We start from the raw sequence: 26042 nt of genomic DNA on the forward strand, positions 1-26042 counted from the left end.
CGCGCCCGCAAGCTGCCGGTGGGGCCCTTTAAAGGGAGGGTGAAGTAGAAAATCAAGTGATTTTTTATCGATTCTTCTACCAGAAGGGGATAATAGAATGCACAAGCGCGTCTTGCCAAATATTTAAACCCTAATAGAGTAATGATGAGGGAACTATTTATCGTGTATGTGATTCGGTTTAGTAACCTTGCTCTAAATGTTCCGATGTTTGGAAGAGTGATGTTACACTAACCCCGCTTTGTGGTACACTTCTCTCGAAGAGAAGTATTATATACTTCTGTTCATGTATATTTTCCCGCTGTATTTCTAAAGTTCATCTCTCTTAAAGGACTCCACAAGAGGCTTACGGGGTCTCTATCCTTACACGTGCAAACGGCAGGCCATCTTTTACCTCTTCCAAAACTACCGCGCCCGCAAGCTGCCGGTGGGGCCCTTTAAAGGGAGGGTGAAGTAGAAAATCAAGTGATTTTTTATCGATTCTTCTACCAGAAGGGGATAATAGAATGCACAAGCGCGTCTTGCCAAATATTTAAACCCTAATAGAGTATTGATGAGGGGACTATTTATCGTGTATGTGATTCAGTTTAGTAACCTTGCTCTAAATGTTCCGATGTTGGGAAGAGTGACGTTACACTAACCCCGCTTTGTGGTACACTTCTCTCGAAGAGAAGTATTATATACTTCTGGTATTATTGACCATTGTCATTATTGGAGGGAAGACTCGCATCTCTTGCGATTGAACCATTTTAGGTGGAATTTCTGATAGCATTTTGACGTGCATTGCAACCCGATTGTTCTTACAGGACACCCTATTTATGGGGCGGCTAAACCTATAGCATCTTCTTTCTTCACTACTATTTCTATTTTACTAATTTTCTAATTAAGAACAGGAATAATTAGGCCAAAAACTAACAAAGATTTTGGAAGATATTACACTTTTCATTTCAGAACTTTTATTTGATCTAGATCAACGTAAAACTGGGTCCCCTGTAAAATGAATTAACTTTCATAGGAATTAGTTTAATTATTATGATCTCAGGTTTCGACAAACATGTTTATAGGGTAGTTTTTCCAGCTGTAGGAATCCATAAACTCCGTTACCGCTTTTTAAAAGTGGAGAAAAGTGTTTTGGGCTGTTTAGAAGACATTAGTAAATTATAATTAACTCAATTATTAATTATATTAGAAAATAGAAACAATAAAATTGAAACGCACGCTCCCGCCATATTTTGAAGTCTGCCTAACTTCAGCAGCGCCATCTAGCGGTCAGTGTTTGGACACAATATGCTTATTCATTTTGGGTTCTTTTTGGGACGATTTCCGTGACAACTAGATGCTGTGATTTTGTGTCCGATATTTGCTGGTAAATATTTTGATTTTATTTATATTTTAAGGGTTACTTTGCATTAATTACCAATGTTTTATCGCAACCGATCGGAAATTCAGCGTCGCAAGTGGAAAAGTTATGCTTAACCGTGCCAAATACGTTTGTTAATTACGACCAAGGCTTAGTATCCTATGTCTTTTGGAGCCGCCTTGAGTCCTTGTGACCTTGTCAAGGACTCCTTGACACACTACGACCAAGGCTTAGTAGTGGTGGATACAGAGATCTTTCCAGGTAAATGTTTTATTTATATATTAAGGGTTAATTTAGATTAAATACCAAAGTTTTATCGCAACCGAATGGAAATTAAGCGTTACCCCCATTCCGCTATGGATATTAAGTATCTAGACAATAGAGTAATTTCGGTTGAGAGGGGGAGTGAACTGTGTATCCCCTACGTTAGGGGCAACTTTGTACTAGAGAATACTATTTGCCCCCGGAAGGGAAGGGGAGGGGGGTATCACTAAGGTAAGAGATAGAGGGTTATGACATTGCCGTATATGGGAAAGAAATTACTCTATATCCAGGGTTGTCTCTCCCGAATCCCATCTAGACTCCCACCTACCAAGGGAAGACTTTCTATTCTTGGTTGGTCTTCCGTAACAAGGCGTCGCAAATATTTTGACCTTTTAAGCTTGTTCAAAATCTCCTAATCAAACTTATTTTTCTGATGGCCCCTCTATCGCCCCAAGGGATCATGGTAGAAAATTATTCCACCGATATGCCCGTAAAAAACCAGCTTAAACACTCCTTTGTTCGTAGATCGGTCCCCATTTGGAATTCACTTCCCCCTGAGATTGTATCATTAAAATCTATTGCCCAATTTAAGTCAGCACTGAAACAGTACCTCAAACTATAATGCCCCGCCGTATGTGCCTCTATGTTGTTCGGAGCTGTAAGGTTTTCTCTTAAACCCTAGCTCGACATTCCCCACAGGAGCAAACAAAAGTGGAAAATTGATCTTTAATTAAGACCTTTGTTTGTAGAAAACATAGCCTTAGTTTATTTCGGGGAGTTGTGGTAAAATGCACACAGTATTCGTGATGCACATTTATGCCGTACTTATTCTAAGTATTTGAAATTATTCTTATTAATTGCGCGTTGCATTTATTTAATTCATATTTCAAGATTGACTCTAAACCTTCTATGTCCTATGTATGTTATAGTCCTATTCCCCCCCCATCCAACTATATTAGAAACCCAGGGGCCGAGTAATTAAGCAAAATGTTCACAAACATACCCCCTCGATAGGAATAGCATTCCACCAAACTTTGGCGGTTTATAACTCTGGTTCTACTAGAGATATGGGGGTGTCCTTTGACTATGTTATAGTTCTATTTACCCCCTCCCCCATCCCACCATAATTACACCCAACTTTGGGGGTTCATAACTCTGGTTCTACTAGATATATGGGGGTGTCCTTTGACTATGTTATAGTTCTATTTACCCCCCTCTCCCATCCCACCATAATTACACCCAACTTTGGGGGTTCATAACTCTGGTTCTACTAGATATATGGGGGTGTCCTTTGACTATGTTATAGTTCTATTTACCCCCCTCCCCCATCCCACCATAATTACACCCAACTTTGGGGATTCATAACTCTGGTTCTACTAGATATATGGGGTGTCCTTTGACTATGTTATAGTTCTATTTACCCCCCTCCCCCATCGCACCATAATTACACCCAACTTTGGGGGTTCATAACTCTGGTTCTACTAGATATATGGGGGTGTCCTTTGACTATGTTATAGTTCTATTTACCCCCTCCCCCATCCCACCATAATTACACCCAACTTTGGGGGTTCATAACTCTGGTTCTACTAGAGATATGGGGGTGTCCTTTGATTATGTTATAGTTCTATTTACCCCCTCCCCCATCCCACCATAATTACACCCAACTTTGGGGGTTCATAACTCTGGTTCTACTAGATATATGGGGGTGTCCTTTGACTATGTTATAGTTCTATTTACCCCCCTCCCCCATCCCACCATAATTACACCCAACTTTGGGGGTTCATAACTCTGGTTCTACTAGATATATGGGGGTGTCCTTTGACTATGTTATAGTTCTATTTACACCCCTCTCCCATCCCACCATAATTACACCCAACTTTGGGGGTTCATAACTCTGGTTCTACTAGAGATATGGGGGTGTCCTTTGACTATGTTATAGTTCTATTTACCCCCCTCTCCCATCCCACCATAATTACACCCAACTTTGGGGGTTCATAACTCTGGTTCTACTAGATATATGGGGGTGTCCTTTGACTATGTTATAGTTCTATTTAACCCCTCCCCCATCGCACCATAATTACACCCAACTTTGGGGGTTCATAACTCTGGTTCTACTAGAGATATGGGGGTGTCTTCTATTTACCCCCCTCCCCCATCCCACCATAATTACACCCAACTTTGGGGATTCATAACTCTGGTTCTACTAGATATATGGGGGTGTCCTTTGACTATGTTATAGTTCTATTTACCCCCCTCCCCCATCGCACCATAATTACACCCAACTTTGGGGGTTCATAACTCTGGTTCTACTAGATATATGGGGGTGTCCTTTGACTATGTTATAGTTCTATTTACCCCCCTCCCCCATCCCACCATAATTACACCCAACTTTGGGGATTCATAACTCTGGTTCTACTAGATATATGGGGGTGTCCTTTGACTATGTTATAGTTCTATTTACCCCCCTCCCCCATCGCACCATAATTACACCCAACTTTGGGGGTTCATAACTCTGGTTCTACTAGAGATATGGGGGTGTCCTTTGACTATGTTATAGTTCTATTTACCCCCCTCGCCCATCGCACAATAATTACACCCAACTTTGGGGGTTCATAACTCTGGTTCTAATAGATATATGGGGGTGTCCATTGACTATGTTATAGTCCTGTTTACCCCCCCCCCTATCCCACCATAATTACGCCCAATTTTGAAGGCTCATAACTGTGGTTCTACTAGATATATGGGGGTGTCCTTTGACTATGTTATAGTCCTGTTTACCCCCCCCCCCCCATCCCACCATAATTACACCCAACTTTGAAGGCTCATAACTGTGGTTCTACTAGAGTTTTTGCACACACTAGTGGACAAGGTCCTATAAATTTTCTAGTCAATGTAGGGGACAGATGTTCTATATGAAAGTTTTCTTATTTCCGGCCCTGTGGGTGTCAAGCCCATTTGTTTTCACCGTAACAGCACCATTTGTGTAGTTGCGAGTTAGTCGTATCTAAATGGCTTCTTTGAAAGAATTTAGAAGGTTATTTTGGGGAGTTGCGGTAAAATGGCGCACAGTATTCGTGATTCACTTTTATTTCGTACTTATTCAAAATATTTGAAATTAATCTTATCAAATTTTTTGAAATTAATCTGATCAAATTGCGTTTATTCCTGGTTTGACTATTCAATCTTTTAGTCGGTTTAAAAGTAATTCAAAGTGATTGTTTAATTGACAAATATTCAAGACTGACCCTAAACCGTATTAATATTTATCTTTCTAGTTATGTTTAAATGATTTATTTGAAAGTGGAATTAATGTTATTCAAAATGCTTGCGCCATTTAAGCTGATAATAATTTTAATTTTGTATTAGATTGTTTGAATTGAACAAATTTTATTTTTTTTAGCTATCATCCGTTTCCAAAGGAGCAATTTCTGTTGGATTCTAGAACGAATTATTAATATTTGACAAATACACCCTATATTAATCAGGTCAATGAACCCATTACAATTCCATTCTACACTTTGATTTTATCCGTTGAAACTGAATCTCACTAGGAAAACAATTTAGACATTTTAGGCTCTCAGGGAAGTAATTAAATCTTATTAATAGTAACTTTACCAATATTAACAGGACAATTCCATTCTCAATTCAAGTCTACACTTTGATTTTATCCGTTTAAAGGGAATCTCATTAGCAATTTAGACTATTTCGACTGCCTGTCAAACATTGTAGGCAATTATTGGGGTATTTAGTTCATTATTTATTATTATATTTATTCTTAGAAGGAAAGCGCTTGTGTCCTTTTCTTGTTAGGGATTTTTTTTTCGCCAGGACATGAATAAAATGCTGAAATATGGAATAGGTGAAAACTGGTCCTAGCCCTCCCTTTTAAGAATAATGAACGTAATCAGGATTTTAAGGGTGAGATTCCCTTTGCGGTATTAAGGTATCTAGTTTATGATTTTAATTATAAATATTTTTAGGGGAAAAGCGTTTGGCAACTCTTTGAGGGAGTTTTGTAGGATCTAAATAAATTTATGATTTATGTTTAAGGTAGAAGGTTGCTTATACGCTTTGTCCTTTGAAAGTAAACACGATTTTTAAGCGGGGTTCCAATAAACAAAGCCTTTATTATTATTATTAAATCAAGGCTTAGGTTTTTATGGTATTATTTTACTTCCCCATACTAAGGTATTTATTTTAATGTTACGCGGGTGCTATTAATGTCAAATATTAATAATGTCTTCTGCCCGAACATCAAGCAAGAATATTCAAGTGGATTTTCATATTAAGGTATTTAATTTGAAGTTATGCATGTGCTATTTTCTCCGAATAATAATAAGAATTTCTCTTGCGCAGGAACATTCTCTCGAGTGCAGTACTTCAATGATCGAGTGGAGGACTTCTATCATCGAGTGGAGGACTTCTATCATCGAGTGGAGGACTTCTATCATCGAGTGGAGGACTTCTATCATCGAGTGGACTTTCATTGGAAATCCCATGCTAAGGACGACGTTTCCTGGTTTTGGGGGCTCCACAGCGGGCTTTAGTTTAAATTTAATAAGTCCCGAGTTGAATAGGGACTCGTTAAATTTAAATTGGGCTCGCAAGGCTTACTTTGGGGGTGGTAGCTTAAGTTTAAAATTAAAGTTTCGATATTGGGGAAGGAACAAAAACAGTCGAAAAACACTTAGGGTAGTTTTTTTGACCTTTTTTATGCTTATTTTATTGTTTTTTTTTATAAATTTTTATTTTTTTAATAAATTTTTTTTTGTTAAAAAATTCTTTTTTAATGTATTTTTTCACTTGTTTTTTAGATAAAAAGCTTAAAAAGGGGTCAAAAAAAACCTCCCTAAGTCCAGACATTAAAAAATTGAAACCAAGTCTAGTATCTAAAGAAATTCAAGAAAAGAAAGAACGAGGTTTAAGGCAAAATTTATTCAATAATAAACAAAAAAACCAAAGTGTTTACAAAAATTTCGAACCAAAAAAATATTAAAGAGTTGTGTAAGTTATAGTTTGAACGCGAAAAAAAATAATAAGTAGTTACAAATAAAATTTGCAAGCAAAAAAATTAAGTTAAGTGGTTACATGAGAAAATTGCAAGTAAAAAAGATGTATTTTGTGTCTTCTAGCTTCGATGATTTTCTCCATAACTTTTAAGTCAGCGCTGAGAGAAAGAGCAAGTCCAGAAGACATCATGTAGCGTGAATCCAACGAAGCATGCCATCAGGAATGATACATAGCAAGTCCAGAACAGCTCCGTCTTGCGTCAATTCGAACAAAGGATGACATCTGGAAGGATACGTCTCGGAATGACCAGCGACAGAAAAATCCAAGAAAATCATCCACATCTATAAATGAAAACATATTTATAACACATATTAAATTATTGCCTACTAACAAAGTAGTCTCGTAGATTTAAATAATTTACGAAAAACGTGTCCTTAAAAAAAATGGCTACCAAATTTATAAACTGAGACGAACTACACCAACTAATTGCCACCCTGAATTAAATACTTTCGCTAGCTAATTATTTCCCAAAATTGTATAGAAAAAAGTTTTAAGAAAACCGTCCCTTTATTATGCAACTTAATAATGAAAATAATTTAAAACATCCCTAAACTAATTTCAGAAAAACCTATTTATTTATTTTAAATTACGCAGCTTAATAATGGAATTAATTTAAAATATCCCCTAAATTAATTTTAGGAAAACTTGACAATTATTTAAACTAAATTGCTTGCCCCTTTTAATAATAATTTAAAATATCTTCTTAGCTAATTTTATTAAAACGTGTCATTTATTGAAAACCATTCCCACAGGTAGAACCCACAAATAAAATCTCTAGTTGAAATTGGACAAGGGTTAACTTAGGCTTAGGTCAAACGTCCACGTGTCTTAAAATTATGTCTGCGGGACTTTATTTTCGAAAATCTGTCGCTTTATCTCTAAATTAATTAATAATAACCCCTAAACTAATTTTAGGAAAACATTCCATTTATTTTAAAACTATTCCCACAGACAGTATCCGTAAAATAACTAGAGTTTAAATGGGACAAGGCTTAATTAGGCTTAGGGCAACCGTCCTCGTGTTCGGCGGGACTTGATTTCCGAAAATCTGTCGTGATATCTCTAAAAGAATTGAAGCCCTTAAACTAATTTTAGGAAAACCTTCCATTTATTTATTTTAAAACTATTCCCACAGACAGTATCCGTAAATAACTAGAATTTAAATGGTACACGGCTTAACTAGGCTTATGGTAACAGTTCTCGTGTTCGGCGGGACTTGATTTCCGAAAATCTGTCGTGATATCTCTAAAAGAATTGAAGCCCTTAAACTAATTTTAGGAAAACCTTCCATTTATTTATTTTAAAACTATTCCCACAGACAGTATCCGTAAATAACTAGAATTTAAATGGTACACGGCTTAACTAGGCTTATGGTAACAGTTCTCGTGTTCGGCGGGACTTGATTTCCGAAAATCTGTCGCGATATCTCTAAATTAATTACGTGCCCGTTTAATATTTTATAATAATAGCTCCTAAACTAATTATCAAGGGATTCTCTCTTGTCCAAGATCTCGTTGTAAAATTTTATTTGTGGTACTTGATTTTCAATAAATAAATAAAATTCACTAACATTTAATACTACCTAATTAATTTAGATGCTTGAAATAAAATAAATAATTTAAGGGGGGCTAGATGAGTTTGGATTATTGTAAAATTAGGCTTACGGACTGTTAAAGCACCACAAGGCCAAGCAATGGCCGCCAAGAGCTTCGAATTCAGCTTGCATCCTCGGGAAAAACGATCAGAGAAATGGCGGAACGATCAAGAATCGACTAAGAAAGCTGGGATCACGATCGGCTGAGCGCGAAAGATTTTTCCAAGCGACCTCCTCGACTGCTTCCAGGCAACGAATGAACCAGCTGAGCGGGAAAAGTTTCTCCAAGCGACCTCGACGGCTTCCAAACATCGAAATGAGCCGGCTGATTCGTAACGATCAGCTAAGCAAATTTCCAACGTCGGGGGGCGCTAAAAGCTCCTATGCGCGGACTCGGGTGCGCCATATCCCGGGCACGAAATCCAAATAGCTGAACACCGCTAAGCCTAAATGAATGAATGCTAGGCATATATGAATGAACGCTAGGCCTAACTGAATGGACAATCATTACCTTTTACCATTAACATCTGTCGTGACGTCAGAAGTCATTTACCTCGTTGACGTCATAGGTGACGTCACCGGATATGACGTCATGACGCGTCACCGGATATGACGTCATGTCGCGTCACCGGATATGACGTAATGACACGTCACCGGATATGACGTCATGACGCGTCACCGGATATGACGTCATGACACGTCACCCCCTGCTGTTTCCATACTGTTACCCCCTGCTGTTACCCCCTGCTGTGACCCCTGCTGTTACCCCCTGCTGTTTCCACACTGTGACCCCCTGCTGTTTCCATACTGTTACCCCCTGCTGTTACAGGATATGACGTCATAGCAAAAATTTACCATGCTTTAGATGTCAGTAAATACGTAACTACGTATACAGCGCCCCTAACGGCAATTTATGAACTATATATAATGCTTACACGAAAGTCTAGCAGAATTTATCATGCTTTAGATGTCAGTAAATACGTAACTACGTATACAGCGCCCCTAACGGCAATTTATGAACTATATATAATGCTTACACGAAAGTCTAGCAGAATTTATCATGCTTTAGATGTCAGTAAATATGTAACTACGTATACAGCGCCCCTAGTGGCAAATGTGTTAATTCTTAATTATCCGTTAATAAAATAATAATAATAACTAATAGCCCTAAGTAACCCCAAATTCCAATCCCGTTTAAAATCGCGAACGAGTTTTTAGTGAATAGAGTGTGTGACGTCACGACAGATGTTAATGGTAATAGGTAATGATTGTCCATTCAGTTATTCTGACTGTTCATTAAGAGTGTGTCATTGGTCTCACGTCATCATACTCGACTGACGGCTCTTCTATGTTGAGCAAGCATTTTAATCATACTCTAATTCAGAGGTATGAAGCAAGTTTCTATACCTTAGTCCCTAAATATAATTAGTAAGCTTACAAGTAAAAATAAATTTATCAGGCAGACTTATAAATATTAATTCAATATTTTATTTCGAAATCTATTCCATTTGATACATTCTGATTTAATAAAAATTTGTAATTAAAATACTTTTCAAAAATGTGGTAATCATTTTTATAACTTTGGTTAAAGTCTTTTATTCTTTTTATTATTTGACGCCATAACTATAATTAATAAGCTTATAAATAGAAATAATTTTATCAAATAATATTTTATATAGATTTTATTAAAAAGATTAATAATGAAAATAATAAGAATATTTTTATAAACTTGTAATTTCCGAGTGTTGAGTCCAAGTGCTGAAAATAATAAGAAAATTTCTATTATTAACAAATTTTAATCGGCTTAGAATTTCCTTCGCTTTTCCATGCTAATATCCTACGATGGAAAACGAGGTTGTTAGGATGGAAAACCAGGGTATTTGGTGGCACCCAACCTTGAATACAAAAATAACAGAAGTAAAAACCTTGAGCTTTCAATTTCTTAAGCGACCAAAGCTTAGAAAGAAATACCAATATGGCGGCAAGGAATGCAGTAACGCCAGAATTGACAGGCACGTTTGAATCAATACCGAACATCTGCAATTATAATAAACATAATAAGAAATGTAATAAGAACTTCCATCAAAATGATATAAAGAATGGGTAGATTTTACTGATGACTAATATTTTTGTAGCACCCTAGGAGCGAAGGCACTCGGCGTTGCCCGTCAGCCCGTCGGGACATTTTTTATTACTTTTCACGCGGACATTATTCCAAAAAGAAGGGTTTTTAAATTTGTGGCCGCCATTTAAAAAGTTGGCCACAAATCGAACCCGAAAGACCATTCAGCCCGTCTATAGGTTAAAGGAAACCAGTGTACTAAATATTTGCGAAATCGCTTGAAACGCGAGGACTTTGTTGCATAGAGAAGATTTTTTACATTACGGGGCGCCATTTATTAAGAAAAATCTTTCTTAGTACGCGTCTACTACTTACGAGTAATGTTCCTGAAAATTTTCAACCTTCTAGGGCAAGCGGTTTGAGCTGATCGTTGATTATCAGTCAGTCAGTCTGTCAGGACTTTGATTTATATAGATATAGATAAATTAATAAATTAGTTCTTCCATGATAGAACTAAACAGAAATATTCATTAATTAGCTTGAACCGGCAAATAATAATGCTTGAACACGAAAGATTTGATTAAACAAAATTTCTAATAAATAAAAGTTAAACAAGATGGGCCAAGGGCTGGGCTCATAATAGTAGCCACATCGTACCGTACTTAACAGGCGTACATGAAATTTATGTGAATAGTCCCTCGATGCGCTACCCTTAACATTGATAAAATGATTACCCGTAAGGCCATTCTAAAAACGAAGTTTTAGCTTTATCAATGCTAAACTGATTACACACAAGTAACCTTTAATAGAATAAGAGAAAGTTTTAGTGATTATCACCTCGATGATTGAGTTACATTTAACAGTGCTAAAATGATTACGTATTTATCGTTCAATTAATACACGTACAGAAACTCTTAGTTTACAACTTATACCTACGCATACTTATGGCGTCTTATCAATTTCTAACGTGAACTTATGGCCAGAAGCGTTGAAAGAGAAAGAATTCGGTAAAACACCCAATAATTGTAATATCCCGGTGCCTTATGACCATTCCAAAAATAACATCAGTATATATTTTCTTTGCCTAGATTATAAATTCCCCTCGAATTCTTTCAATGTTGAAATAGGGGAGCGGTATTGAAAGCGTGAAATCGTATTGTGGACGTCGACGACGGGTGAGACGAATTTAAAGGGAGAGTATATATAGGTTAACCTTACTATCATAATTCCCTTCATAAGTAGACGAACGAAAAATATCACCTCACCACAATTCTCTCCCTTTCACTTTCCCTTCAACGACTAACGAAAACTTTTATACAGCCAACGGTGGGTATACTGGCACGACGGGGACGACGACGAGGACAACAACAACAGGGTAGGTCAAACTAAGAGCCTCACCGTAGATGTACGTCATACGATGTGGCTAAAAAAGTAAAAATACTTTAACGTACTTTTTCTTACTTGAGAAGTATTACTACTGAAAGCTTATGCGGAGTTGAGAATATGCAGAGAGAATTTAGAAGGGGAGTGGAAGGGGTGGTTTGGAATGTAGCGCAACGTCGTCTGCTAAACGTTATCTAGGCAGGTCGATTTCCGGTATGATGCGTTTGTAATAGATAGATTTTAGAACACGTGACCGGAAACTCGCCTACCCCAAAAAGCTCAACGCGACATCTTGTTTGGGCGTCCTCACGTTTAATAGAGTCAAAGGGGGGGCCTTCCACTCCCCTTCTAAATTCTCTCTGGAATATGTAAATCGAGTCCATGGTCTTACCTTTTATGATGGCGGCAGGAGGATGGGGGGATGAAGAGAAACGTCCAAACCGTGGTCCCCATCTCTTTAGATAGTTACTGAAAGAACATGTAAAGGATCAAAATTAAACACTTACGCCCGTCTTTTCACAAACTAAATAAAGAAATACATTTTTTAAATTAATTTTTGGGACCCTTTTACGAACTGAAAGAGCTTACCTTCCTCAATACACATATATTAATAATCTACACCTAGATTAGGCGGGAACACAACTTTCAAATCTAGTAATTCTCTATTGTGAATGTAATATTTTCCTTTATGTTTAGCATATTTTTCAAGTTACTAATAATAAGGGATAGATTTAATTTTAGAAGCAGGAATGGAGAACGGTTAGTATTTACTTCAGTCCGACTCATAGCCTAGTATAGATCCCCTCCCTCCAACACGTAATTAAAAGTTTAAATTATCTTATAGGCTCACTTACAGTACGTTTTGATGACGTTGCTCACGGGGACGGCGAAAAATACGTAATTCCATTTTACCTCTGTCGCTCTGACCCGCCTCTTCTTTCATACCCCTCCGTCCGTTTTTTTATCGTTATTTTATTTTTTTATTAATAGTAATTTATGGTTCTTAGATAAAGGTAACGGTTTTTTACTCTTTCCCTACACCAAAAACTCTACTAGTTAAGTTTTTAAGATGGATTAAAGATTGTGGGAGGGTCGAGTTAACGCCCGATAAAATTAAAAAAATATCACTACAAGTGCAGTCAACACGTAATATAGACGGCGTTGCTTCAAAGTCTTAAGCTAGCATGAATTTTTGCATTAAAAAAAACACAAGAAGCTTCAGAATGTCATCGAACAAGCAGAGTACCGCTGCGAGGAAGCTTTTTTCTTCTTGGCCCTCCTTGACAAATAAGTATCATTTAAAATTCTCGAAGAGAAGTATTATATACTTCTGATACAATATATTGTAACACGCCTCTCGCTTGTTTTACTAATTAAACATAATAAACAAAACAAAAACAAAATAGGAATTCATCGAAAAGCTATTTCGGCTCTCCTCAGTCGCAAAATAAGTAATTTTCGTCATTCGCGTCGCGCTGACGTGTGTTTTCAAGAACCAATGAGATGCTGGTTGTAATTTAGAGGCGGGGATAAACTCCGGACCTACTATACGTTTGGACTGGAGATAAAGCTGGAAATGTGGCGAATTTATACCTTTTCCCTAATAAACTAGATATTGCTTCTTGATACTATACACTCTGAGCAGCTTGGAGGAAAAACAAAGGAAAAATATTTAACAACTCGGTAAATACCTACCTGAGTATATACAGTGCTCCTTTCGTCAACAACATCTACTAAATAAAGTAAACAAGATTCAAATCGACACATTTATTTATTTATCTATATATATATTTATTTATTTATTAATGTATATACAGAAATATACAAATTGAGACAATAAAAGCTTTAACTATGTTTGATGATTTTCGATTCTAGCCCTATTAGGCAAATTTAAACTAAGTTATTTACACATGACGTCATTTAAAAAAAACTATATTACACAATAAATAAATTTTAATTATTTTATAAAGACGTAAAATATGCTAAGTTAGGAAAAGGTACGGATCCAGGAAATACTAAATATTAAAATTAAAGTTGAGCGGAAAAGTCCGATTTCATTAATAAGTTTCTATTAGTTGGCGTCGGACTTTGCTGTATTTCTTGAGGGGAGAAACTAAATGATAATAAATTCAATCTATATTTAAAAATAATCACCCGTATTTGATTCCGTTTATTTTTGTTGATTAGTTTATCGCGAAACGCGGCCTATTAACATTAATAAGGCTTAAATAAATATATTTAAAAAAATATTACTCCTCACTCATCAGCGTACGTAATGAGTCCGTTTTCAATTGTTCAATTATAAATTAAGGTATTTTATAAAATTATTATTCGCCAAGTAACCAGGAGGAAAACCCTTCTCCGTTGACAAAGTATTCCAGTCACTGTCTCAAATTTCGTCCTAATTTAAATACAAAATTTAAGTTGTATCAGAAGGCGATAATAGAAGAAGGATGATACTCTGTATCCTCTTAATACTTTAGATATGTAACATGATTCTTCCCAGGCTCACCCCACCCCTTCTGTATGCTTTACTGCTTATCAAACTTCGGATGGGCATGACACCACGCTAGAGTGAATTCTATAACTGTTTGGTATTATAAATCCACAGCAATCAACCCACAAACCTTGACTGTCTTGACGTGGGACAAAAACGCACAAGCGCATGCATGCATGCGCCTTGACAAATAGTTAAACGCTAATAGAGTAATGATGAGGGACTCAGAGGGAGCTATTTATAGCGTATATGATTCGGTTTAGTAACCTTGCCACAAATGTAAAATGATGTTGGGAAGAATCATGTTACTACAATTACCCCGCTTTGTGCTCGTACACTTCTCTCGAAGAGAAGTATTCTATGCTTATGGTTGCATTAGGTCTAGTAAAACTTCAAAACTTTCAAAATTTACCGATATTACTCTATATGATGCACATTAATCATATTGTTGAAGGTTTAAATTTGATGGTAAAGTTTTGATATGCCTACTTTAGATCAAACTCTAAGACTAACGTGACATTTTACATTCTAGAGCTCTTGAGTGGCTTGTTTTGTCGCGAAATTCACATTATGTGACTAATCATTCATAGCTTCAAGAATTAAATTTAATCAGTAAGTAAATAGAAATTAATATCGGTGCCTTCAAGTATCTCTTTACCTTCGGAAACTCAAAAGTAATTATAAGAAACTGACCTTTTGTCATCTGTAGCAGGAACTTCTCCTTCCTTCGCCAGAAGAGCGGCCATTGCTACTTCCGCCGCTTCCGCAACTGTCCCTTCGATGTCTTCTGTATCCAGCATCAAGCACCGGGGCGTGAACTTCCACTTTAACTTTGGCAGTGGCTGTTACTTTTGTAGTGACCGCCCGTACTGGACCCGCCAAAGTATTAGTTGACGTTGAACTGGACGTCGATGTTGAGGACCCGCAACGTTCCTTGTCAGAGTAAACTGGAGTCGACGAATTGCTACTTTCGCCTGACCCTTGATCGGTCTGTGACAAAGATAATATAAACTTATTTTAAAACTGGAAATTAACTATTTCTTAGGGGTACACTACTCGCGTAATATATATGCTCATGATAGTGTTTAACATTCGGGAAATTATCAAACCATGGGCTTTAACTTTAACTTAGTTTCACTTCAATAGAGTTCTTCTCGAAAACTATCAAATGCACACGTGACACGTTTGATTCGCGCGATTAATATGCCATGTTAAAGGACCTTCAGTTCAGAAGTGGTACAGAATACTTAGAAATAGCCGAGGAGCTTTAAGACCGCGTAAACAAGTTGCAAATCAAAATTTCTAAAGTTACTTACATTGGTATGGGCGTTAACGCTAGTTATTCCATGTCCGGTATCAGTAATGGTCGTGGTTTCAAGTACAAGTTCCGGTGAGACGACAATCTCGTGCGACGAATGGTACGAAGCCGGTTCCTCCGATATAGTAGACAATGATATTTCCGAGTTGACCCGTGGAAATATTCGCTTCGAAAAACCGCTAGAAGAATGGGACCGTCCACCACCACAGCCCCGATCGGAGGAGTAACCATCCCTATCTTGGTCACGGTCCCTTTCCCTGTTCCTGTCTCGCGACCGCGAAGAATAAGCCCGTTGTCGTTGAGGAGATGGACGCGGTGAAGGTGTAGATATTCGATTCGCGTGGTCTCGCGGTACAACCTGAAGAGTTTTTGATTTTAAGGTTTAAAATTTGCCAGATTTCTTCTTAACCATGTCCCCGAGTTAACTTGCTATTGCTAATACAAATTCTTACCTCAGCGGGTGGTCCCAACAATGAGAGCAAAACTGGCAATAATAAAAGACCGTTCAAAAGACCAATGACAACGAATGCCAATAGAACGTGAAAAAAGTAACTGAAATGAAATGATAAAGATATAAGTTGAACGCGCGCAACTTTCAACAAAACTACAAATATTGCATCGTTTGTTTATACACTTAATAATAAACTTCCATAAATTAATAATGTTAATCATGAGTTTAGCAAGAAATTAAATTAATTTTATTTTATTTCTAAGTCCATAAGTTTATAAGATATGTTTCATAAGTATGACACTTCCTATACTTCGTAATGCTAAAAAAGACTTACTGTGAGCTAGTTCGAGAACGACGCGAGAATAGACTACACACGGTTTTTCAGTCCATCTTCCAATTTAGTCTGTACGAGAATCTATGACCTACGTCACTTCATGACAAGCTCTCAGTAACCAGTGACAAACTTATAGAACATATCTTATAAACTTATGCTAAAGCTATGTCTCGTAATTTGCCACGCGTCTTTAATTGTCAGATATTTTATCTCCCAGTAATCACCACGCAGCTTAGCTTATTAAAAGGAAAGGCTACACTAAACGCTAAATAATTTGATATCCTTGAGATTCTTCGCCGGCTGGGCTGACATATTTTTTTTCTTTCTTTCTATTTCGTATTAAAAATCTAGATCTTGTAGATAACTGAATTTCAAATGAAACACAGAACAGTACAGTACAGTACACTAAACGTCTGGGAGGCAAAGAAAAAAATAACCAGATAAATCTAAAAAGACTGGAATTTCCTGGGGCTTTTCACTGGTAACGATTTCGTTTCCACCAACATAAAGGAGGGAAATTCCTATAAGACATCGCTGAAAGGAAGGCGATTTTTCCCTCCAAAAGTGAAGTGTGGAAATGAAAGAATTTGGCGAGTTTTTACATCTTGACTACAAGTATTTCCGGCACCCAATCTCTAACTTTAAAAGTTCACGAAGTGGGGATATGGTCGAGGGATAATGCCAAGCCAACCATGCCAAACTAAAAATAGGTCCAAAACGGATGCTTACACCCAGAAGTACACTAAACCGAAGTACTCCACTGGCCATTATTCATTCATTCCTTCTTCACCATCTGCCCTTATTACAAAGCTAACCGAACGCGTCTTGAACTACTTCTGTTATAAGTAAAAATAGTCCCGCATTCCCCCATAGCAAAGCGATCCCTCAAAGCGACATTCCAAAGGGTCACCCATCTTTGACCTTTCAACACTCTCGTGAAAACTCACTCATAGCGTTACCGTAAGTTAAAAATAGAAAAAAGAAATAATACATCAACTCACCGAATGATGAAATCGAATTCGGAAAATGCTAGCATAAGTACGCCCAATAAAGTCGATACCGAACCATGGATCACTGGGGTGAATGTATGTTGTAAGGTCATGGCCATTCGATGGTTGCGGTTGCCAATACTGGTTAAGAAACCCTGGAAATACAAGAGGACCAAAGATTTTGTAGTTGCCGTTCGCTGGTATTTGTGGTTTGGTTTCTCGAGGGCGTGGATGATATTGGCTATATAGATATTAACATGAGACACTTACGACAGTAATGTGAACGGTGAACTCTACTCCAATTCCTACTACTGTGATAAGAATGACTGCGGGAACAGCGCTAAGTTTAATTCCCAAAAATCCCATGACACCGAAGAGTTGAATTACCATGGTGGATAAAATAATGACCTGAAAAGAATGAAAGAAAGAATTTTTTTTTAAACATTTGTCTTAACTGTTCATTACTAAAAATAATTATTTCTGCTTAAATTTATAATCTTTTCTGGCAAAACTATGTTGAATTTATTTAAAGGTAAAAGGTTTGAGTACTTACTACGATGAAGGCGCACCAAGGATTAAGTAGGACGATAGTGATGACTAGAAAAATGACGGCAAGGACGCAAACGAGGGCTAGCATTAAGTAGAAGCGTAAGCCGATGTATTGCTCCCAGAAAACAAAGGGAATCCCGGAAGGAAAATTTGGTAATCCTCGCTCTTCGAACTTGTCACAAATGGCTCGAACATCCAAGATAGTTTTCGTGATATCTTCCGTTTTTCCCATGTTGTTGAGGTAGAATGGCAACTGCGCGTAAATCAACGGTTGCGATTTGGGAATCTTGAGCTCCACGTCTTGGGCCACGTGTGTCCATTGACGAGGTTCGGGGTGGAAATTTGCCTGAGAGGCTGAGTAAGCTAAGGCGTCGTTAGACACCCAGGCCGTGAGGTAGTTATAGAAAGCTTTAGGACTGATGACGCCGTCAGAGTCGACGAGACGCGCGACACCGATCTATAAAGTCACCAGAAACGTTCCTTAATGGTTACGACTAGTCCCCGTATTATGGCGACGAAATAATTTCCGGGGGACTTACCAATGACTTGTCGATTGGATTATCAACTCTGCCCGTTTGTACCATGAGTTTGTAGGCCAAGATACCTTCGTCCGACGCATTGGGATACCAATACTCGCGAGTTATATGGCCTTTCGAGTAATCTTCGTCGAAAGCTTTTTGGAGCCCTGAAAATCATTTCAGTTAATTCACGACTCCAAAAATTCAACGATGTACCCTTAAAGGCTGAAAACCAACTAAAATTGTCCTTGGCTAAAAGTTAAAATAGTACAACCGATACCCCCGTAAAGCTTTCGATTCATTAGTTCGATCGTCTTAAATGAGTAAAGTGTTTCAAAATAAAAGTCATCAACGCTCCTACCTCGCTAATTAGTATGCAAAAATTCAACTAGATCAGATTTTAATTGTAGCCTTCAGTTAATAATAATAATGTTTGTCTTGTTTAATTAAAGCAGTCTCGAAATGGGTGGAGTAATTACAGCGACTTAGTTAAACCACTAATCCTAATTACATTTTAAAATATAAACGTTGCAAAAAGAAATTCCACTTACCAGATAGCCAATCTCTGAAGAGCGACAACCAGAAATCGGGAGTCCCGCCGTTATCGTTCTTAATGATCTTGTCGATCCTGGTGAAGGCTTCGTGGTACTCGTACAATAGTTTTTGATTTGTCGGGTACTCGAAATTACCGCGCGTTATCGCGAACATATTGAAGAAACCGAAATAACGACTCTGCGCGCGAAGGAACTTGAACTCGTTGGTACCGCGCGGCACTATGTCCGTCAAGTCCAAACCATCGTTGACGCGTAACAAACCCCAGACACTCGCGACCATAACGAACAAAAACGTCAAAACTGTCAACACTTTCACCGATTTGCGCCGTAGTAAGGGCGCGTAATAGTAGGCGGCTAACCACGTCAGCGAAAACTTGAAAATCTTATCTTTAGGATGGTAGCAATTTTCTGGGATGTCTTCATCCGGTTCGTCTTCGTTAACTTCTCGACCTGAAGAAACCGGAAATGGTCAGGACACAATAAAACGCTTCGGAAGTTGAAGTTCAAGAAATTGACACTTACTGGCTGTATCAACCCAACATTCGTTCCTGACACTCGGAGTGGCCAAAACCGTCACCACTTGACTCAGATCGGGTGGCAAGGCGTGCGTCACCGTCTGTTTCTTCGGCGCGTCTTGGTCTTTCCTCCTCCCGGACTCGACGTCTAGTAGGGGATAACACGCGCTGTAATAAAAGACTTGGTTAGTTAGCTACCAGTTTGTTGTCTCTCCAGAGCTTATTGACTTACCCGTGGAAACAACAGAAGATATCCATTCTGTGAGCGTGGTGTCGTCTGAGGTCTAGACTGACAACGGCCGGAAAAACCAGCAAAGTGACTACGATATGGAAAAGGATGAGGATAGCCACTTGCAGGACAAAGGCCCGAAGTGCCGGAATTGGAATAATGGCCGCGGCGAAGAAGGCACACATGTTGCTAACCGAAGTCAACAAAATACTAACACCTATCCTTTTCAAACACTCCCCAGTTTGTTCCTGTTTCGGATACAACGGTAAGTTAATAATTCCAAATTTCCTGATGATGTTTTCATAAAGATTGACCAACTTACTTCTAAAGGAATATTGGAATTAGCGTTTTTAGCGTACGTATACGCCAGTAGGAACATATCATCGACGCCCAATCCAAGCGCCAGAAAAGGTACAATCTAAACACGCGTCGAACTTATTAGATACCGTTATACATCGACTTGTGTCTGATACTGGGTACAGTAACGAAACATCGCTTACTTGCGTTGTGGAGGCGTTGAAGGAAATGCCAATGATGGCGCAAAATCCAAGTCCCGCTCCCATGGACAAACCGACGAGAACTACCCCGACTATACCGATACCGCTCTGAGACTGGACGCAATCGGCCCAATGCCTCAAAGACAAAAACGCGTAGGCCACCATTAAAATGGCCCCTAATATCACCCGGTTTAAACTAATCTCGGAAAACTCCTTCATGACATCGCTTAAGGATGAGGTAGAAAAAACGCTAATGTCGTGCTTTTTCGTCACGTTACTTGTTGAAGTCGCCTTCAAAACTTCCTGTAAATATGACACACAAACTATATTTGTAGAAAATTCTGAAGACGAGACGCGACTTTAAAACCATTACTCTCCGCGATTTTATGTTAGGTATAATGTCATTAGTCTATATGTCTACTTTAATAGAGCACCACCTATAAGCTAACGTATGTAAGCCCGCTCTTCTTGCCGTTTTAAATGCCAACTTTGCGAGTTAGTTATATGATTAGGACCGTTAAAATCTATAGAGAGTAACTTACCTTAGTGAACCTTTTCTGCCACGCTTCTAGTATCATTCTAGATTTTTCAATACTCCAATCCATGTTATGCACTCGATAAGTATCGCGATATAATTCGTACATCTCTTTCTCGGCCATCAACTGGACTACGGTCTGTAAGGCTTCGGCTCTATCAGAGGATAATTATAATTACGTTTTTAATTGATGCTTAATGACAATTTATTTAAGGGGGACATACTTGACTATATGTCCGGTTTTGTTCTTCGTCACACCACCAACGATTAGATCTTCCGGCCAGTGCATATAATTTGTGGCGAAACCGTAACAACCACCAGTTAATTCCGCTCCCACGTTAGGCAACTATTGAGGGTCAAATTAAAATAAAACTATTAAAAACATTCTGATCCATTTAAAACTTGTCACGCCAACATTTGTAATTATTATTCTTAAAAATACACTATTTTTTTACCAATTTTGAAATAAAAGTTAAATTAAAATCATTTTTCTTAATTATAAAATGAATTTTAAATATTAAATAGATTTACAAACAATTTAAAGTATTAAATAAATTTGGCAAAGTTAAAAAAAATAAAAAACAAGATGCTCAGACCATATTAACTTCACTCGCTTTCAATATTTTATAAGGTATATTGATTATTGTATTTCAAGTAAGCCTTAAAACTATTTAAATCATTTTTTTTTTGAAAAAATGTGCATAAATTAAATCGTACCTTTCCAGAAGCTTTGTTTGGAGCGGAAGCTGGACATAACTCGTCATTAGGATTCAAACACGGTCTTTCTTGATAACCCGTTGTAATTCCAGCCTATAAATAAACAAAATAAACCAAAATTAATTAGGCTTAATTACCGATTAAAAACCCCTTCTTAAAGAAAGCCTAAAAATAATAATAAAAAAAATTGATTATGTTAGTGACACACAAACAAATACAGCCTACGTAGCATCCTTAATAATACAACACAACGCACCCATTACATTTAAAAAAAAAAAAAAGAAATGCGCCACCCATGGTATAATTTCTTTCCACTTCATTCATCGTAAGAAAAAGAAAACTTAGCCTAACTATAATTTAGTATATTAAAAAGTAAAGAAATTAAGCTAAATGCGTAGGCTTACCTACAATAAAGGAAAAAGATTAAAATGCAATGCCGCTAAAGGGGAATGCAATACAAAAAAAAAAAAAAAAAAAAACTAAGCCTAACAGTGTTAAACGATATTTGTGATTACAAAAAAGAACTGAAACCGAATATCTTAAGGAAGACTTTACTATGAAAAGGGCTAATAGACGGTATGGTATAGCATTGCGTTACACTGACATATTAAAAGCAACTCTTACGTAAGCTATAAAAGTTTACCTCAACAATTTCATCTAGAATGTGACGATTCTATGGCCTCGTTTTACAATTTAAATTGTCAGTTTCCTACCCTCCCCCCCTTAGCCCCTGCAACTCCTCGTGGTAAAAACGAAGAAAAAGATAAAGATGCGAGTAAACCCTACCCACCTCCCTTGTTTCTAAGAAAGCAGGTAAAATGAAAGGTAAGACCACACAGAGAGATCGAGTTGTGCCAGCCATGTTGGGAAGCAAACCGACCACCTATCTAGTATTTATACCTTCCGATATTAGAAAGGGGGGGGGGGTTGAAGAATTAAGATTGGCGAGGGGGGGGGCAGGTAAGATTCGTCCAATATATATATGTATATGTATGTATATATATATTTATCATCGCGTGGAATACGTTCGGGAAGGATCAAAAAAGGAAAACGTAATTTATCGGGAAAAATATTTGAATGAAAAATAATTATATAGAGAGGGTGGTCGATTCTGGTCTCTGTTAAGAGTCACGTGTGTGTTGTGGTACAGGCTTCTAAGGTTTCATTCAATATCAGGTTACAATTTTAATGAAATTTTGGTTGTTTTTTTTTTGATAAGGGGATAAAAAAGTTTAGGAGGTATTGTCACTGGTCGTATATTAGAAATAGTTAATTATCTGCACTTTTTGTTAAAATTGTTTGTTTTATTGATGGTTTTTGGGATGAAAATTAAAATATATTGCAAAATTTAATTATTTATAATATCGTTAACTCAAATTCATTAATGTTTTATGAAGAAACACAGTTGATATAATCATAAGTTCATAAGATATGTTCCATAAGTTTGTCACTGGTTACAAACTGGAACTTGTCATTAAGTGACGTAGGTTATAGATTCTCATAAAGCGACTCCTGGTGAGGTTTAGTTTGTTCAGACTAAATAGGAAGATGGACTACAAAACCGAGTGTGGTCAATTCGCGCGTCGTTCTCGAACTAGCTCTAAGTAAGTCTCTAGCACTACGAAGTATAGGTCATACTTAGGGAACATATCTTATAAACTTATGATATAAAGCATAATTCTAAGCTATTTTATTTTGAATTAAACTAATTATTTTAAAGAATAAAACGCACATTAAAGTATACATTACGAGAATCAATTTATTTTCAAATTAACAATCAAAGGTTCAACTTACTCTTTTGAGGAAATCCTCCAATGTGGAGAATGGAAAGGAAGAGGCGTAATTTTTGAGGGACTTCATAGTATTGACCAGAACTTTGGGGTTTAAATTCGTCCACTTAACTTCCAAACCCAAACCACTGAAATCAGAAAAATAAAAACAATATAAAATTAATAATAGAATTAAGAAAAAGGCTTAAGAATTGTTTAATTAATTGTACATAAGAGATGTTTAATGTTTCGATTTAGTTTCATCAAGAAGTGATATCTAGTTTATTAGGGAGAAGGTGTAAGATGCCTAAGTATTCGCGCGCCATAGTCCCAGTCCCCCTTTCGAAATACAAGGGGGGACGTAAAAGGAAGCCGGGCTATTTCGCAGCCTCTCCTCAGTCGAAAAATACAAGTAATTTTCGTCATTCGCGTCGCGCTGACGTGAGTTTTCAAGAACCAATGAGATGCTGGTTGTAATTTAGAGGCGGGAATTAACTCCGGACCTACTATACGTTTGGACTGGAGATAAAGCTGGAAATATGGCGCGAATTTATACCTTCTTCCTAATAAACTAGATATCACTTCTTGGTTTCATTCATTGTCTCTTGACATTAATTTCACTTCAATTAATGGTGTGAAAAGAGTACGGTTTAATTTAATTAAACGTTAATTAAATAATCGTTAAGAAATAATTAACAAAACCATATATCCAGGGTGTAAAAAGAAATTAATTAGTTGTAAGATGAAGTTAAGAATTTGTTTGGTAAGATTTTAAGTAGCCTTGAAAGTTGAACGTGTAACGGATGGGTAACTAAAGAAGGAAGTCTCTGTAATAGACCTACGTTCCCGTTAATTGTCTAAATTAACCGAGCAGTTACTCTTTTAATGATAAATGATATTGATAGTAATAGAATTTACAGTCTAAATTACCCTTAAATAAGTTAAATAGCGACATTATTAAAATAAAAATAAAAAGAATCCGGGAATTACAGATTTCATATATAAAAAAAATTCAATAAATTTCATTCAGTGTAAAGGAATCTTGTTTTACGAAAGTTTTCTTTTTTTTAAAGGCGGGTGGTATGGTAGTAAGTAAGGTTTTCCTTGGAATGGGGGACACGGCCGCATAAACAGCCCGGCAAAGCAAGACTATCCCGAGAGGGTCAACACTACGAAACTAGTAGTTGCAAAAGCACCCGGCGTTGCTCGTTAGCCCGTCGGAGGGACGTTTTTATTACTTTTTGGGCTGCCATTTTTAAAGATGGGGGCAAATGGAACCCAAGAAGCTATAAAACCAGTCCATAGGTAATAGGGCTGGGCGTTAATTATCAAACAGTCAGAACTTTTACTTATATCTAATTGCCCATTCAAAAATTGCTAACAGAATAAGTTTCTAAAATGTTCCATAACCATATACAAGTTCGTAATGCTAGAGTTTTACTAGGAGCTAGTTCGAGAACGACGCAATAGACTAGTGGCGGTAGAGAGGGGTGTAGACTGTGTATCCCTCCCTCTGGGCGAGCTCTTGTAAGAGGCGATACTGTACGCTCCCAGTAGGGGGATGACACGGCAGCTAAGAGATAGAAGGGTATGACGCTTGCATACGTAGTACTGCCAATACTCTATCGGTTTTGTAGTCCATTTTCCTGTTTAGTCTGTACTAAGCTTTTAACAACGCCCAGTCACCAGGCGTCGCTTTACCTCGAATCTATGACCTACTTCAATCACTTCATGACAAGCTCCAGTTTGTAACCAGTGACAAACTTATGGATCATATCTTATCAATTTATGTTGGGAATGACTTAGTAATTGAATGAATTCGGGATTCGAGCCGTTATTTTATGGTTATAGCTTAACTCCTTGTGGATGTGTAATATTTCAGAGTGTCGACCCTCTCGGCCTGCCCTTACTACGCGCCACCAAAACTCAAGCATCCCCTGCCAGAGGGCATCGCGATTCTCCATAGAAAAAGAAAAAGAAAAAAAAAAGCCCAAACTTTTTTATTTCTTACTACGAAAAGGACCTCCCAAGTGGTTAACTTCTTCTAAATTATCTTGAAAAGGTCTAGCCGAAGAATATACTAGACAATATCAGCATCCTATCGCTTCGATGATAGTATGTCCTTTAGCCAAGGGGGAAAACTCTACCCAAAGTAAGATGTCAGATGTTTAGAAAAAGAGAACCTTTTTTTTATTTTTTTTTCCGAGACTTCTTTTTCTAGGGTATTTTTTATTATGAAGAAGATTTTTTACTGTTCCTTTGAAGTGAGTACACTAGAGTTTCGGTGCAAAAGAAAAACTGATTGTCTATCGCCAGTTATCGAACGTTTTCGTTTCCCTAAAAACGGAATTGTTTTTGCTCTTGATTAAAAGAATGCTTAAAAGGGCTAGTGGAACGCTCGATATTCTGTCGTTTTTTTCGGTAATTGTTCTAATACGAATTGGAGACTCGTTTTATAGAAATAGACTACGAAATTGAATTTGCGTATTAATTTTCGGTGAAAACTAGACTGGGAGATTGAGTTTCCGTGATAAAGTAAAGAAATAGACTAGGAAATTTAATTTATATGACATATAGGCTTTGACATTTAAATTTTAGGCCAGGAAATTGAATTTCGACTAGAAAAAAGGCCAGGAAATTGAATTTCGACTAGAAAAAAGGCCAGGAAATTGAATTTCGACTAGAAAATAGGCCGGGAAATTGAATTTCGACTAGAAAATAGGCCAGGAAATTGAATTTCGACTAGAAAATAGGCCAAGAAATTGAATTTCGACTAGAAAATAGGCCAGGAAATTGAATTTCAATGATATAATAGGCCAGGAAATTGAATTTCAATGATA

At 37.3% G+C, this 26042-nt stretch overlaps 2 protein-coding genes and 3 long non-coding RNA genes across 8 annotated transcripts in view; 2 read left to right on the forward strand and 3 right to left on the reverse strand.

Annotated features, from left to right (window-relative positions):
- Positions 1 to 1263: 1263 nt before the first annotated feature.
- On the forward strand, positions 1264 to 8267 carry LOC149654060 (uncharacterized). Its single transcript, XM_089845429.1, has 5 exons — positions 1264 to 1363; positions 1447 to 1618; positions 5022 to 5911; positions 5978 to 6313; positions 6436 to 8267. Exons 3-5 carry the CDS (start codon positions 5858 to 5860, stop codon positions 6472 to 6474), a joined length of 429 nt encoding a protein of 142 aa, XP_089701555.1. The 5' UTR covers positions 1264 to 1363; positions 1447 to 1618; positions 5022 to 5857; the 3' UTR covers positions 6475 to 8267.
- On the reverse strand, positions 6540 to 8519 carry LOC149654061 (uncharacterized). 2 transcript variants are annotated; one of them, XR_016370480.1, is made up of 2 exons: positions 8360 to 8519; positions 6540 to 6972 (listed from the first exon to the last, which is right to left on the reverse strand). It is a non-coding gene; the product is annotated as an uncharacterized LOC149654061 (long non-coding RNA). The 2 variants fall into 2 exon arrangements; XR_016370479.1 differs by having other exon boundaries at positions 8356 to 8519.
- Positions 8520 to 11478: 2959 nt separating this feature from the next.
- LOC149654062 (uncharacterized) lies at positions 11479 to 13665 on the forward strand. Its single transcript, XR_016370484.1, has 2 exons — positions 11479 to 11522; positions 11590 to 13665. It is a non-coding gene; the product is annotated as an uncharacterized LOC149654062 (long non-coding RNA).
- LOC149654063 (uncharacterized) lies at positions 11647 to 13003 on the reverse strand. Of its 2 annotated transcripts, none has more exons than XR_016370483.1 (3): positions 12319 to 13003; positions 12122 to 12198; positions 11647 to 11770 (listed from the first exon to the last, which is right to left on the reverse strand). It is a non-coding gene; the product is annotated as an uncharacterized LOC149654063 (long non-coding RNA). The 2 variants fall into 2 exon arrangements; XR_016370482.1 differs by having other exon boundaries at positions 12585 to 12686.
- The window catches only part of ptc (protein patched), a 38212-nt gene continuing 25666 nt past the window's right edge, over positions 13497 to 26042 (reverse strand). For both annotated transcript variants that reach the window (XM_089845431.1, XM_089845430.1), the window contains 17 exons: positions 23228 to 23351; positions 21434 to 21526; positions 20941 to 21062; positions 20724 to 20871; positions 20185 to 20484; positions 20007 to 20102; positions 19688 to 19932; positions 19463 to 19623; positions 18938 to 19390; positions 18408 to 18553; positions 17873 to 18325; positions 17590 to 17727; positions 17332 to 17474; positions 15998 to 16097; positions 15544 to 15903; positions 14921 to 15217; positions 13497 to 14131 (listed from right to left, as the gene is read on the reverse strand). In XM_089845431.1, coding sequence (XP_089701557.1) covers positions 14927 to 15217; positions 15544 to 15903; positions 15998 to 16097; positions 17332 to 17474; positions 17590 to 17727; positions 17873 to 18325; positions 18408 to 18553; positions 18938 to 19390; positions 19463 to 19623; positions 19688 to 19932; positions 20007 to 20102; positions 20185 to 20484; positions 20724 to 20871; positions 20941 to 21062; positions 21434 to 21526; positions 23228 to 23351 — 3373 coding nt within the window. In that variant the 3' untranslated portion in view covers positions 13497 to 14131; positions 14921 to 14926. The remainder of the gene's footprint in view (positions 14132 to 14920; positions 15218 to 15543; positions 15904 to 15997; positions 16098 to 17331; positions 17475 to 17589; positions 17728 to 17872; positions 18326 to 18407; positions 18554 to 18937; positions 19391 to 19462; positions 19624 to 19687; positions 19933 to 20006; positions 20103 to 20184; positions 20485 to 20723; positions 20872 to 20940; positions 21063 to 21433; positions 21527 to 23227; positions 23352 to 26042) is intronic.

Source organism: Phalangium opilio, unplaced genomic scaffold (assembly GCF_054372755.1).
Source record: "Phalangium opilio isolate 3A_F unplaced genomic scaffold, DU_Popi_V2 ptg000079l_1, whole genome shotgun sequence".
In the NCBI taxonomy this organism is placed as follows: domain Eukaryota; kingdom Metazoa; phylum Arthropoda; class Arachnida; order Opiliones; family Phalangiidae; genus Phalangium; species Phalangium opilio.